Genomic DNA, 15973 nt, shown 5'->3' on the forward strand with positions numbered 1-15973 from the left:
ATTAATTTATAACGTGTTGTTTATCATAGGATACATGTAGCGACTCTATACATTAATGCTTGTGACATCAGGGTTTAACAGTTTACAGACTACACAGAGTAACCGAGTCTAAACTAAAATACAAACAGAAACTATAGCTACAGTAATGTATCCATCAAGGTAAAGGACCATCTGAAGCAGCATGATGAAGGTGTGTTCAAACTGCTCTGAGAGGAGCAGGACATTTGTCCCGTCCGGTGTGATGCTCCTGGTTGTCTTCAGCTCAGCAGCAGGTCGTTCAGGGTTAGGGCTCAGGGCTCAGGGCTGCATTATCTTAAAATGCACCGTATTGGCATACAGGCCGGGATTTAGTGACAAAGCCCTGATCGATGAGATCGACCGGAGGAGCGATGGGAAGACATAAGATAAAAGTGTGTGTGTGTGTGTGTGTGTGTGTGTGTGTGTGTGTGTGTGTGTGTGTGTGTGTATGTGTGTGTGTGTAAAGTATTTTAATTTACATAATGAGTTATTAGCTGCTTGGATTGAATAAAGAAGAGGGCGGTGGGAGGACAGGCCTCAGTCTACAAGGTTTTTAAATTCAGCATGTATATGCAACAATTAGATTAGCTTATATTAAATAATTAACGTGTTTTGTGTGTGATTCAACATGAAAAAAGTGACAAGACATGGATTTATTTATCTTGCAAATCTGTTTAAAGACCTCTTTTCCCATTTAATATAGATTTTCATAATATAACAATTTAAATGAGTACAGTAATGTTTTGCAAGTATAATCTCTTATGTTAGATCTCTTTTACATTCATTAAATTTAAACATTGATAAGGCAAGTGATGTATCAGTAACTGCCTGTAACCACCCTGCAGTCGGAATCAGAACAATTCACCCTCAGCCTGCTTTAAACAGAGTCCACTCTCTCTTTGTCTGTCTCTCTTCTGGCTCAGGATGTGTGGTATGGACGTGGACTTGGACGATGGCGGTTCAGGCGAGGAGGAGAAAGAGGAGGAGTTCTGGATCGGGGAGGAAGTGAAGATTCTGCCCCCTCCTGTGGCCCACAGTGGGGGCAGTGCGTGGGGCAGCCGCAGGGGCAGGTTTGGCTGCCTGGCCTGCGGGGCAGCGCTCCTCCTCTGGGACCTGTGTGTCATCTTAGCCAGTGCTTTGCTCCTGGCGCTGGTCTTCTCTGTGGTGCTGCTGCCTGCAATGCTGCTGCTGTACGCCGGTTTCCTGTGCCACTCCAGGGTGAGATATTACCCTGTTGTTTATTCTCTTTGCAGCAAGTACAAGCTGAGAGGAAACGTTTACTGTTATTCTAGACCCCTTGAGTGTGACTTGAGCTACAAAATGCAAGTTGTAAAGTTGCTTCTGAGCTAATCCTGCATCTGGATGATCAGTCAGAGGATACAAGGTCCACATATTAATAGTAGGCACGGCATTCTGTTATAGTGGCAGGAATGGCTCAATACTTTCGCAATGCAAAATAATAGGATACAAATTTGGGATATCTGTGTGGTGCCCCTTTTCGCCACAAATTATGTTCACAAACACTTTTTAAAAATGTTGTCTGTTTTATAATCAGATAGTTTCCACTCTTTTTGCAGCAAATGTGATTGTCAAGTAGACTACAGAGTCAACAATCTGCTATCATACATATTAATACATATTAAAACATTTTGTATGTAAACAGAACAAACTGGAATCACTGTTTCTGTATAAACAGTGTGTGAATCTATCTACTGCTGCAGGTAAGACTTAAGGCATAACAATGTTAATAATCTTGAAAAACAACAATACTTGGTTTCCTGTAGTTGTACAATTCTTGCCAGATATTTACTGCATTGATTCTCTCCACCACACTTCACTGCGTATTAACCATTAATCCTCACAAGTTTAGATTTGGTTGTCCATGGCAAGTCCGGAACAACTAATCACCGTGCATTGTTCTTAAAAGCCTTGTAAATGTCCAGGTATTGGTCTAAGAAACTAGACACATATCTTTTAACTGCAACATCCCTGATTAGATTCCAGGTTGTGACCTCTTGCATTTCACCCCTTTCCTTATTCCACGTGTTTCATGTCTATCTCAAATTTCATCTGCCAAAAAAAGGCAAAAAGGCACAAAATAATTATAAAAAAAAGAAAATAATCTGTAATTGGGGAATCCAGGTGACAAGTTGTAAAACTCATAACTTTAAATTGTTTTAAATTTCTGTGACATCATGGATTTTTCTTGCAGTTCCTGAAAGTGGGAACTTTGGTGCACATCTTGAGGATAATTAAAGCTGCTATAGTCATTATTTTTTAAACAATCATTCAAATATATTGCGGGAAATGTAGCTCATGACTAATCCAATTTAGTGTTTCCAGCATCAGCAAGCAGCTGTATTAAGCAAAAAACAAAACCCACTGTTTGTACCCAGCAACAAATGACGGACAGACACAGTTACATTACAGTCATTTAGCAGACGCTTTTATCCAAAGCGACTTACAATAAGTGTATTCAACATCGGTTTTCGAGAGAACAACTAGTCACCAGAAGTAATAAGTGCATGTCCCTACCTCAAACAAGCATCTAAGAGCATAAACCAGAGCCAACGTACAGTGCAGAAACAAAGGAATGCAATAAGTGCCACAAGCTAATATAAAAACAATAAGTGCAATAAGCTAGTATGAATACAGTAGATGCTAGGTAAGTGCTAAGCGGAAGGGTAGGCCTTCTTGAAGAGGTGAGTTTTCAGCCTGCGCCGAAAGATGGGCAGCGACTCTGCCGTCCTGACGTCAGTGGGGAGTTCATTCCACCACTGTGGGGCCAGGACAGAAAACAGCCGCGACCGGGTCGATCGGCCGCAGGGACCTCTGAGCGACGGGGCAACCAGTCGCCCCGAGGTAGCAGAGCGAAGTGGTCGGGCCGGGGTGTAGGGCTTGACCATGGCCTGGAGATAGGAAGGAGCTGTTCCTTTCACTGCCCTGTAGGCTAGCACCAGAGTCTTAAACTGGATGCGGGCTCTTACAGGTAGCCAGTGTAGAGAACGGAGAAGGCAAGTTGTGTGGGAGAACTTGGGGCGATTGAACACCAGGCGAGCTGCAGCTTTCTGGACAAGCTCCAGAGGTCTGATGGCCAGCGCCGGGGCTCCGGCAAGTAGTGAGTTGCAGTAGTCCAGGCGGGAGATGACAAGAGCCTGGATTAGCACCTGCGCCGTCTCATCAGTGAGGAAGGGGCGAATCCTCCTGATGTTGTAGAGCAGGAATCTGCAGGAGCGTGTAACCGATGCAATGTTTGCTGAGAACGACAGTTGGTCATCCAGGGTCACACCCAGGTTTCTCGCAGTCCGAGTTGGCGTCACCACGGTATCATCAATGGTGATGGACAGGTCTCGGTGCGGGCAACCCTTCCCCGGGAGGAACAGTAGCTCGGTTTTGTCCAGGTTGAGCTTGAGGTGGTGTGTCGTCATCCACTTCGAGATGTCAGCCAAACACGCAGCGATGCGTGCCTCCACTTGAGTGTCCCCGGGGGGAAATGACAAGACCAGCTGGGTGTCATCGGCATAACAATGGTAGGAGAAGTCATGCGAGCGAATAACAGAACCCAGAGATGTTGTGTAGAGCGAGAAGAGAAGGGGGCCCAGGACTGAGCCTTGCGGAACCCCCGTAGTCAGTATGCGTGGTTCCGACACAGAGCCCCTCCATGACACCTGGTAGGATCGACCTGTCAGGTAGGATGCAAACAGGGAGAGTGCAGAGCCTGAAACGCCCATCCCCTCGAGGGTGGATAGGAGGATCTGGTGGTTAACAGTGTCAAACGCCGCAGACAGGTCCAGGAGAATCAGGACAGAGGAGAGAGAGTTAGATCTCGCTGCATGAAGCGACTCCGTCACCGCAAGGAGGGCTGTCTCAGTCGAGTGACCCACTTTGAACCCGGACTGGTGAGGGTCCAAGAGGTTGTTTTGGTGGAGATAGGAGGATAGTTGAGTAAAGACAGCACGTTCAAGTGTTTTGGAAAGAAAGGGTAGAAGAGACACCGGTCTGAAGTTCTTGACATCAGAGGGGTCAAGTGATGGTTTCTTCAGAAGGGGGGTGACTCTAGCAGTCTTGAGAGCCGTGGGAAAGTATCCTGAAACAAGAGATGTGTTCATGAGGTGGGTGAGAAAAGGAAGGAGTTCAGTCGCAATAGACTGAAGAAGAGGGGAGGGGATCGGGTCAAGGGAGCACGTGGTGGGGCGGTTAGATGTAACAAGGTTGAGGACCTCGTTAGGGGAGAGGGGAGCAAGATAGGGTAAGATGGGGCATGGAGAGGGGAGGGAGAGCTGTGGGGGAAGAGCTGGAGATGGTAGAGAGGGAGAGGGTGGACAGGGGGGCTGAGAGAAGGAGGATCTGATATCGTTTACCTTCTTGTCAAAGAAGTTGGCGAAATCGTCAGGGAGAAGGGAGGACGTAGGAGGAGGGGGTGGGGGTTGGAGGAGTGAAGAGAAAGTTTCGAAGAGTTTTTTAGGATTGGAAGCAGAGGTTAGGATTTTGGAGCGAAAGAAAGCAGCTTTAGCAGTAGATAGAGTGATGGAAAAAGTGGAAAGAAGAGCTTGGAAGTTAAGAAGGTCCCCCGGGAGTTTGCCTTTTCTCCTAGTTAGTTCTCGCTAGTTAGCGACTAGCTGGGGAACATGACGGAGCATTAATCAGCTAAAGAGACAGATGTTTTTCTCAGAAGGTGATGGAGAGCAAAGCAGAGCTAAAAGCAGAGCGAATATCGCATCATGTGGATAATGAATGATAACGTTGCTCCATAACTGCAGGCTGTGTAAATAAGATACTGTTTGCTAACAAGTTCGACAACTTAAAATGTGATATGTTCAGCGTTGTGTTTACAGCTGGTCTCTGCTGCCTCCAAGTGGCTAGAAAAATATTTAGCAAAGCTTTAAAAGGATAGCGCTCTGTGCCAACATGACGGAGGAATTTGCAGTCTGTGTCCTTTGACTTTACTGGAAGTTTAGGCAAGTAATCCCATGTCATTTACTCTCATTAAGACCTGGAGTCTTAGAGAAAAACATACAATCAATGCCTGAAGGAAAGTCTTTTTGGCTGCACTAGTAATATGTTGGCACCATCTGCACAAAGGTGTTCAGTCCTATTCTTCATGTTTGTACGTGTTGTTTTTTTATTATCAACAAGCTCTTCCAAAAAAATAAAAATTAACTTGAATGCTGGAGTCAGTGCTTCTTGTAATGAGGTGAGGAGAAGGGTGAGGCTGTTTTTTTGTGAGTCACATGAAGATCAGACAGATCATCAGTAGAATATGGTGAGTCATCATGCCAAGAAGATCTACAGCTCTGACTTTGGTTTGCTGGACAGGTCACAACATCACAGACGATCTTTGACACAGTTGGTCCTGCGGTCCAGCGGTTGCCTGTTGAATGATTTAGTTTCTGAAGGCACAGACGTATGACAGAGCGGACAAATTAAGAACTTGCAAAGCGTGTGCATGCAACAAGACTACCATCAGATTAGGCCAGAGCAAATGTCAGTTCAGAGCAAACAATTACAGACAATGTCAGTCAGTGGCGACAGACTGAACACGGAGAGAGGGCCCCACTGAGAAGACAAGACTGTCTGATTTGGTGCCAGCACCAGCTGTGCACAGACACACTGACAGCACGACAAGGAGGAATATGTACGCAGTGAAAGCACAGTGTTCACTTGACAGATGTGTGTCTCTGTGTGTGTGTGTGTGTGTGTGTGTGTGTGTGTGTGTGTGTGTGTGTGTGTGTGTGTGTGTGTGTGTGTGTGTGTGTTGAACACTGCTGTTGCTAGGGGGCGTTTGTTGAGGGCGAAGCTCCTTTTGAAAAAGCTTACAATAGGAGATCGTTTAGAAAAGGGCTTCAGACGTAATCAAATAATTCGCTGAGTGCGTCTGAGATAATGTACTTGTACTTTATGTATGTGTCGTGTGCGTGTATTACTCTGGTGTAATGTTCTTGTAAGGATGCAAGTGTGTACTTCTGCAGCTGCCCTTTTTACGTCTTACTTTAGTTTCCATCTCTTTCTCTCGGGCCCATCCTTCCTCTCGCTCGCCCTCACAAGGTGATTGACAGCTCGGAGGGTTACGCACAGCTATGAGACACTCCTAATCTGAACTGTAGAGGGAGGCTGGGAGAAACTCTGTCACAGCCTACTACGCACACTGTCCCACTTCTGCACCCTGAGCATATGCAAACACACGCACATGCACGTGCACATACACGATTATCAAATCCTACCTATTTGCTTTTTGACAGTAGAGAAGGAGATCCTGGTGATGCTAAAATGTTGATCATGTCCCCCTGAGCCCTCCTGTCTACTTTATGATCTCCCTCTGTGTTTGTCCTCGTAGGTCCTCGACGCCCCCTCTGCCATCTGTCGTTACCTTGACGATAACAGCTGCTCCGCCCTCATCATTCTTGGTTTCGTGATGATGTCGCCCCTCGTGGTGGTAGCCGCCGCCATCTTCTGCGGGCTGCTCCGACGGTTTCGACTCCTGCTGCTCATTCAGCCGATCACACGCGCCTGGTACCGAGGGCGGCTGCTGGACTGGGCGGGCAGGGTCCACGCCTGGGTCTGATCAAGACGAAGCACGGGGCGGTGATGGTCGGGTATGCTAACAGTCGGGGGGGATCTGAAAGTTGGATTTGTTCAAAATCAACCAGAGAGATACAATTGGTAGACAAAATAACAGAAACACCTCACAATATAATCCATGCAAAAATCAGAGAGATCTTAGCTTAACTAGCCTAGACGCTACGTTTTAAAGATGGAGTCTGGCCTTTTGGCAAATACACTTTTTCACATTCTTGCCGAGAGTTAGTTTATGTGTAAAAAGCTTTTTGGGCCTAAAAGGATTTGTTTTGTTGCAATACCAGGAGTGGCCACCGGGACAAATATAGCGCTCTTAATACATCGCGCATAGCTCTGGAGTAACTTCAGTTAGTTTAACAGTCTCCGCTGGTTGCCTGTCAACCACAAAGTGTAGACAAGACCCCAGGTTGTCAGTTGTCTAGGTCCAGACCGTTGAATCTGCCCATGCCAGTTGATTGCTTCGTCCGGCATCGTGACATGAAACAGCAGTTACTCGATCAAAAAGCAACCGATCGTTGACCATCGTGGTTTGATGATTGGTTAGGGAATTTCAAACCCCAATCTGTCTGATATCAGGCAGGTAGTGCTGTTAGGGTACAACCACAATGTATTGTGGTTACACCTGGGTTTTTGAACAAGACAAACAAACAAGATGTAACTTGTTAATTAATGAGCTGCAGAGGTGCTGGTAGGTGGATTTTGTTATCTTTAGACAGAGCCCGGCTAGCTGTTTCCCCCTGTTTTCAGTCTTTATGCTAAGCTAAGCTAATCACCTCCTGGCTCAACCCTTATACTTAACAGACAGATATGAGCGTTGTGTTCCTCGGAAAGAAAGAAAGTCAGTGTATTTTCCAAAATGTCTGATCACGTTCTGTGATGTTGTTGTACTGGGTTGCTTATTGAAAGGTGCTTTCTGCATTTAAGGTAATTAAATACAAAGATAACAAAACATATTCTGCACTCATTCGATCCAAAGGAACAAAACATATCACAGAAAAAATTCTACTCAAATCATTTTTGTAAAATTAAGGATAAATGTAGGATTTTCATATCAGTATTGCAATATCATGAAGGCTTTAATGCAAGCAACACTCAAAATAATTCAGTAATTTTCTTTTGACAAGTTATCAGTTTCAAGAGAGTAACACATCACAAACTGGTTCATCATTGGAGTGTTCAATTCGATTTTCTGTATAAAATCAAAAATGTTGTGATTTTGTATTGCCTGTTTGCTAACTAGACGTGGTTACATGTGGGACTTTCTCAGAAATATATTGCTGTGAAGTTATTTGTGGTTGTACATTAGAAGTCTAGCAAAAAGTCAGAACATAATTGCAAACATTAGATTTGTTGTTTTGAGTTGGTCCAGTATGTTGGGCTCAATTCCCCGGCACCTTCAAACGCTCACAACAGGGTGAATAATGTACCTGGACTTTAATATCGTCTGTGAGGTGAATTAAGTGGACAATAATGTTTCTTATCTGATGTAGCATCATTAGCAGCCATGTCTTGTGGGAGGGAGGGAAATAAATGAAACAGAATTTTCTTTTCAGATCCATTGTGCCATGATAAAAAATTACCTTCATTATAAAAACAACAGAAGTTGACAGTACGACAAAGTAATGGCTGTTCAGTGGAAGCCATTTGTTAAAGTGAGATTTGAATCATCAGACCGGGAGCTCATTTAAATTCAAATTCGTTTAAATTCATCAGTGACACACATCCTTTTTATCTGCGTGTCACTGCTCCGTAATTAAGTGTTCAGATGTGATGTTTCATTTCTTAAATGAAAGCCTTGAGTCGTATTTCATGATGAGAAGTTATTACTTTTCCTCTGCCAACGTTATCATACTGAAATGTCTGTTTAAAATGTTTGTTAACGTCAGTCCTGTTATTGATCCTACATTGTATGTCAATTGTTTGTTAACAGTAATGAAGCCCTGTTAGTATTTCTAGAGAACTAAGAAGGAAAAGGGTCTTTTTTATTTTTGCCTAGTTGTATGCTGGTAAACATCACACCTTAAATAATGTTTTGGTAAGATTATGGCTTTTTAAAAAAATATTGTTCAGCTTTTCATTTCAGTGCTATCAACAAAACAACAACAGGTTGTTATGTTCACACCTTACAACAATAAAAAGAGGCTGTTTTTTTCTCAGTGTCTCTTGTGTGTCGTGACCTGTTTGTAAAGGTTTGTTGATTCGAGTCCAGTGAGTGACGACTTAACATTTACTCTCTCAAACATACATGCATAACATAAAAACGCACTAAAGGGCATTATGACCAGGCATTTCAAAATAAAACAACGTGAAAAAGTCTCTGACAGAGCTTGACCCAATGTTGCCACTGATGAAGTGGTCATCCAGTCCTTCCTGATAATGTATGTCGTCTATTAAACCACCATATTGACAGATGCAGCATCCTTCTCTTGTTCAGAGAACCTGCAGTGTTGATGTGTGGTTGTTCTCAGTACACCAGCCCACAATAGGATGGTTGTGTTTACCTCGCAATTTCACAATGTCTGCTAACCAAAAGCATGTGTATCTGCCTGCCTGACAAATATACAAAAGCAGAATGCTGGTCAAATGCCTGGTCAGAATCTCGTTTCCTTATTATTCAATCGGTTAATTAATGGTTTTAAAATGTGGACTATATTCTTTTGACGCAAAGTTCTTGTACAGCTGATTGTGTGTAGACAGCTCGGTCATGCAGTGCTACTGGTCGGCATCACTTTGTTGCGTCTCCTCCTTGTGTGACACGCTTCATTGAGCTTAGAAGTAATGTTCTGCGTGTATACTGTTAACTGCAAAGTGCCTGAAAATGTGGCTGAGCTTTAGTGTGCTCCTCTGAGGTAGAGAGAGGAGACTAAACTGGATTGTTTTTTAGTTCAAAAGGAAAATTGGCTTATAATAAGGGTCAATCACTTGCAGCATTGATCTATGTTGTTAAGTGGTTGGCAAGTAGAATAGATGCAGGCTATGGGGGAGGAAGGACCAGACTCTGAGCTCTGAAAGCCAACAATTTCAAGTGGCAGAGTGAGTGCTGGGTTGCTGGTGTTGATGCCTTTTTTAAACTATAATTACAGATTACAAAATCCCTTACTTTGCCCCAGTCAGGCATGAGAGTGGTATCATCTCTTCTAACTTTCGGTAAGTAAGCAAATAAATGCTCTTCCCAAAATCTATATTACTCTAAAACCGCAAGTCACTACTATTACCTCGTACGTACCAAAACAATGAAAAACACACCCCTGTCCTAATACATCCTGGTTGCACTGTAAGTGTGCTCTTTGTATCAGATAAAACACTTTTTGGAACGTTTTATGAAAACCATTTGATTACTGAAAATGTCAACAAGAAAAGTGAGTTTCTGAATTAATTCCAAAGCAAACAAAGGAAGACGACAATTACACTGTCAACAAATTAATCTGCAGGATTACAAAAATGTAAACACTGATCACGTTTAATCAACCAATGCACAAAGACCAAACATTAGTTTCATCCCAAATATGCAGCAGGATTAGATGAAGATGATGTCAGCTGTCAGCGGAGGTGATGTGTGCTGCAGCAGTGAGTTTGTTTGTGACCATCCTCCCTCTGCATCCCCTTGTCCTGCAATCTTACTCTCACTTATCCTTCCATCTTAATACTACCTCAATGTAAAGGAGCTGTATTTAACAGAGCATTAATATAGCAACAAACAACTATTTGTTATGTTAAGATATAGTGGAGTAATGTGTACCTGCGCAGAGAATGAAGTCGCTCTCCCTCTGTGTGTGTCTGAGCTTCTCTGAGTTTTGTTGACATAGCCGGGCCGGCCCCATTTAGTGCATGTTAATGTAAGTGAGCGTGCCCCATTGGCTAGCTCATGGCCGTCGCTCTACACTGCTCGCATATGGCAATTACAGCAGACGATGCACCCGTCCTGACCAACAGTGTAGTCGGGGAAGCGTAGCACCCAACCTCCGCCCTTAACACTGTTAGCTCTTGTCAGCACTTTTGCGTAATTTGCACTGTTAGTGTTGTTAGCACTGTTAGCTATGATCCATCGCCTTGCCCTTAACATGTTCAGAGCCGTTGAGAACCTGTTTTTCTGGGCCACTGAAGGGTAAAATATATTACAAGTGGCTGCAGAATTGACACTTAATTTACTCTGTCTCTATGGCAACAGGTGTTTGTGGTATGTGTGTTTATTATGTATGTTAATAAGTGGTGTGCTTGTTCATAGCGTGCTGACAGTGTCAGTGGGATGTATGTTTGTTTTTGTGCTGCCACTGTGTGTGCAGTATAATACCAATATGTTTGTGCTGGAACTGTACCACTGTGTGCCTCTATTGTGGGCACGAGTGGCTAAGCAAATAACCACCGTGTTAGCACACAGATGTTGTGCTGGCACAGCGAGCAAACAAATTCAGATTCCTCAGTTTCTCGGAACATCCTGTGGCAGCCGACTTCTGGTGATGAAGCACGGGAATAAAGAGGGATAATTACCAACAGGCAGCCAGGCGCAGCGCCTACAGCAGGCTGTCGAGTGTTGACAACACTTCCAGGGCAGAGCTGGGTCGTGGAGAAGTAAAGTGCTTTAAATTGGCGTAATCACTTTTTTGTCATATAGGCTTCATTTATACACACTCATCCAATTAGCCACTGGAAGGGAGAAGGTATGGAAATCCTCCAGGGCTCTGGAGGAGACGGCAGCATCAAAGCCTAACTGACCAGCCAGCTGCCATCAACGACCTGATCACCAAGCAGGGGGCTGGTCTCAGTGCTCAGTGATCCGGAAGGAAGCCAAGTCTCTGGCAGGTCAAACAACAAGGGCCCTGTTCAGACCTGGCATTAATATGTGTCTTGGGTGATCCAATCACAAGCGGGCAGCTCTAAGCCCGTCAGTTCACACCTGACATTAGAATACGTCCCAAGTGATCATGTGATCAGATCTCACTTCCCGGCTATATATGCAAATAATCACGTAGGCTACATAATTTATATTTGCGGACACCAGATGCGTCGTTGTTTTTAACCGGCGGGAGATAGCCGCAGTAAAATCCTACATATTTGCGAATTCAGTTACATTTAATGATGATACAAAAAACACAAGATGTACCCTCACTGGTTTCTGTGACACGAAAAATACTAATGTTTAAAAATACAAAAATACATAGAGCTATAGCCCCACCTCGTAAAGAAGCCACGCCACTATAGAAATCAAAACAATTCAGACTGGATCTATTCACATTCGCAATAAATCTCTAAGGGCTTTTTTTTTTTTTACATTTTTAAACATCATGGACAAAATCAACGAATGAGTCCGTACTTTTTGGAGTAGGCGATCCTTCAAAGTGGCCCAGGACACATTTGCGTACACACTAAAAGAATGTGGCCAATAGACTGTATGTTGTTATGAAGTTGACGCAGTCACCCATTGGTTTGTGGGGTACCGTTATGAAGCCTCGAGTTCGGCGTATTGGATTACAGCTGTCGCAATGTTGTTGTTTTTTGCAACCGATAAACGGAAGTTACCATACTTGGAATGCGCCGGATACGGATCTGGTAGCGGCAGCGACCTGTCAATCACAGTAAGCCCGCCCTAAAGCATACTCCGCTTTATGGTCTATTTTACTTTAAACTGGACCATGAATGAACATCATGCTGTATTGAAGAAGACTTGAAACTATAGATTGAGACCATAAACTCATGTTTACAATGTTTACTGAGGTAATCAATCAAGTGAGAAGAAGGGTCATTTTCTCATAGACTTCCATACAATCTTTTTGCAACCGGAGGAGTCGCCCCCTGCTGGTCAGTAGAGAGAATGCAAGTTTTAAGACACTTCTGCATTAGCCTCACTCGACAGAACCGGAGGTTGCTGCCTGGGCCATATGCGGCCTAGACCACCTGCAAATGTGGTCTGAACAACGTGAAAAGGAATTTAACGTATCCTCATACAGCGTATCATATGATGTCTTACGTAAAGTTACTCTAATTTTTCGTGTGTTTTTCTATGAAAGCCACCAACATGTATCAATTTCTGCTCGTTACATGCATACGGTCTTTTCAAAATAAATTTCTGTCTTCACAGGAAACTAATGCTACTCAGTTAGGTTTAGGCAACAAAAATACTTAGTTAGGTTCAGGAAAAGATCATCGTTTGGGTTAAAATAACTACGGAAGTATCGTCACTGAAGTACACAAGTTACGAGACACAAACATCAAAGTGGACTTCTCGTTTCACACGGGGAACAGATCCTGGCTGAACGATCGCTGTTTGTTGGACATGTCCAACTTCACTTCCACCCGTCCTGTGTGTGCTTTCTTGGTCTTTTTACTTCTTCGTTGAAGTTTACGTGGATAACATAAAACATAATTTCGCTGGACACCTACAAATTACGGCGCATAATTTTATTGTAGGTAGAGGTACAAATCCCTTTTGGTTGTATCTATTATATTTCTCATATATAGTATTGCACCAGCTAAGGGTAGAAAACTAGCGTGACCATCTTGCTGTCATGTTTCCATCACTGCTGATTGGAGCCTATAAATACCCTCAAACACTCACGAGTCATTGGTCCCGGAAATGAGTGCTTATTGTAACCTTTTCCACTGAAGACAAAGGCCAGACGTAAGTCGGTGTTAGTGTTTTTATTGTCCTGTGGTAAATAGGCTACAATTAGGCGTTTAAAGGAATAGTTTTAGTGAATACACTTATTTGCTTTCTAATTGAGAATTAGATGAAAAGATTGATACCATTTTTATATCCAGACAGTGTGTCAAAACCGTGGTTTAATACCTTTAATCTTACAGTTGACATATGAATACATGGTGCATGTTCTTCAATAAATTGACATTCAATCAACTTATTACTAAACTAAATTGAGGAACACGAGGGGTTCAATAGAGGCCCACAGCTCATTTTTTGCCCCACGTCCTCATGGGTAGGATTTTTTTTAACACCGTGAGTTTGGCATTTTGGTTTTTTAATGAAATTTCTCATGTCATGAAATGTTTTCCTTCTGGAATATGCCTCTTATACATTTATTGTTTTTGTATTCAGTGATGAATCAGATTTTTCTTATATAGGTTATAGGTTCACAAGTTAACCGATCAGCGTGTCAAAGACATTAACACCTTCTCCAGACTTCCTGTTCATGGCTGAGTGTCTGATTTTCAGCAGCGGGTTTGTAGAATACAAGGTGTTTTCCTGCTGATTATAATGACAGAGCCGTATCATCCATTTTTAGGTTACAGAGGTAATCACGGCTAATCGTGCTCAGTGCTTAGAATCAGTGTATTTTGTGTCACTATCACATGCACTCACGAGAGAGCATTCCCAGCGTTGGTTGGTGTGATGCTTGTTTGTCTGCTGCTCATACATACGGACATGGATTTTTAAAATGGAAGGAGATTTAACATTATGATTGCAGGAAACATTATGATTTCCTGCTATCGTAATGATTTTTGCCTCATCTGCCCTTTCTCTCTCTCTTTGTCTTTTTCCCTGCTACTTTCTGAGGCACTCGTGTGAAAATGAATCTGTCCTATGAGCCGATAGGCTCTTTCCGTCCATTTTCCAGATTGCTCTCATCCCCATCTCTCGCTCACACACACTCAGCTTCTTTGCTCTCATTCCTGCAACAGAAAATTACAGCTCTCCTAGTATTTACCACCCCATCTACCATTTCTAAAATCTCTCTTTCTATACCTCTCTGTCCGTTTTGTTGTTTCCCATATTTCTCCTTTGTTCCTGAAAAATAACGTCTCTACTTTGACTGTTTCTTGATTGTTGTACAGATTGGTTTCTTTCACTCACTAACCTCAAATTATTCTGGTTTCCTTCCTTTCCTTTAAACATCTGTGTGGTTCTAAGGGTGGCAATGTTTGTCTGTTGGCTGGTCAGTCCACCGCTGTGTTTCAGACTGAAATACCAACTATTGGATGGATTGCCATGACATTTTGCACAGTCATGTTCCCCAGACGATGAATCCTATAGACTTTGGTGATCCCCTGAGATTTCCCCCAGCGCCACCATGAGGTTTAGAAGAAGTTTAGCTCCAAACCCGGGATTTCTGGTAAGTATAGACAATGTATGGCCTCAATAATACGGTTAGTTACAGTCGCTTAGCAGCTTCAGGCACAACCTACTTCCACGTCCTTTAAGAGGGTGCACCCAGCGCCTGACAGACGCAGCTCACAATTTCCAGGCAGTAAAAGATGCGGCATACTAAATGCTGGAGTCATTATGTGAATATCCTCACAAAATATTGTCCGTGGGACAGATCATAAAGCTTTGGGTAGCCCTGCACTAAACTCAACTTCTTTATATTTCCGGAAGAAAGTAAAGATATCTGCTTTAAAAAAAGCAGCATGTGACCAGGCCCTTCTTGAGGCTTAAAGATGCTCCGAACAACGTGCTTGCTGGATGGTGTAACAAAGTCTGAACCCCCTTTTTAGTTGTTTCGTTATATCATCATTATACCATGCCTGCCAGACAGCTACTGTAGACTTACTTACTTAAACTTACTTCTCTCTCTTTTTTTCCCACATTACCTCTGAACCAAATCTCAGCCCCCGTGTCAGCCACGCTCCGTCTCTCAGTACCCTCCTCCTGGGAGAAGAACTCCCACTATTACATATTATCTTTTCCTTCTCCCCCAGCTTCTCTCTCATCACTGTCGTTTCAGTTCACGGCTTAATAGTGTGGGTCTTCAGCGAGTACTGCTGTCCTCCCTCATTCTCCTATTTTCTGAAAATTAAAATCCATTTTCCATTGTTCCGCGATCGTTCCATTACAGCTTATTCCCCATCTGGCTGCAGGATGAAAAGAGGAATCATCGAAGGCTTTTCATGAACACTAATTCCATCTCCTGCAGGAGACCTGCAGCAGGAGGGGATTTGAGTGCACCTCATGGGGTCACTCGGGCCATAACACACACATTATCTCTGTGCCATCGGTGGGATAAAAACTGAACAGCCTTGTGGTGTGACAGCAGTGTACTGTGGATAATCTTCTCCTTTGCACATGATTAGTTCAGTTCTCTTAGCAATCTTATCAGTAATCTTAAAATTAGATTTGTGAGGCTGGTGAAATTGAACAAAATTTAAAACATAAAAATGTTCCTTTGACAAATGTTCATGCTGCAGTTTGTGTGTTTTGAGCACTAAAAGAAACTCATCTGTTTTGAGGAAAATACTCATGATGTTCATTTAGATAACTGAGTAGACCTATAAGTGTTGCTGTAATCAATTTGCCACAGAAGATTAGATTATAGTTAATGAGTGATTAAATGTTAAACCTTAAGGTTAGACATGAAGGAGCTGAAGGAGACACTGGTAACTGTGTCTCCTTATATTTCCTACAAACCTTTATTTTGCTAGCTAGCTAAGA

At 43.1% G+C, this 15973-nt stretch overlaps 1 protein-coding gene across 1 annotated transcript; it reads left to right on the plus strand.

Moving 5' to 3' along the window:
* Positions 1-942: 942 nt before the first annotated feature.
* tmem88bl (transmembrane protein 88b-like) lies at positions 943-6580 on the plus strand. Its single transcript, XM_076110509.1, has 2 exons — positions 943-1236; positions 6353-6580. The coding sequence occupies exons 1-2, from the start codon at positions 943-945 to the stop codon at positions 6578-6580; spliced, it is 522 nt and encodes a 173-aa protein (XP_075966624.1).
* The last annotated feature ends 9393 nt before the right edge of the window (positions 6581-15973 follow it).

The sequence above is a fragment of the Anarhichas minor genome, unplaced genomic scaffold (assembly GCF_050575085.1).
Source record: "Anarhichas minor isolate MPS153535 unplaced genomic scaffold, ASM5057508v1 ptg000043l, whole genome shotgun sequence".
NCBI lineage: Eukaryota > Metazoa > Chordata > Actinopteri > Perciformes > Anarhichadidae > Anarhichas > Anarhichas minor.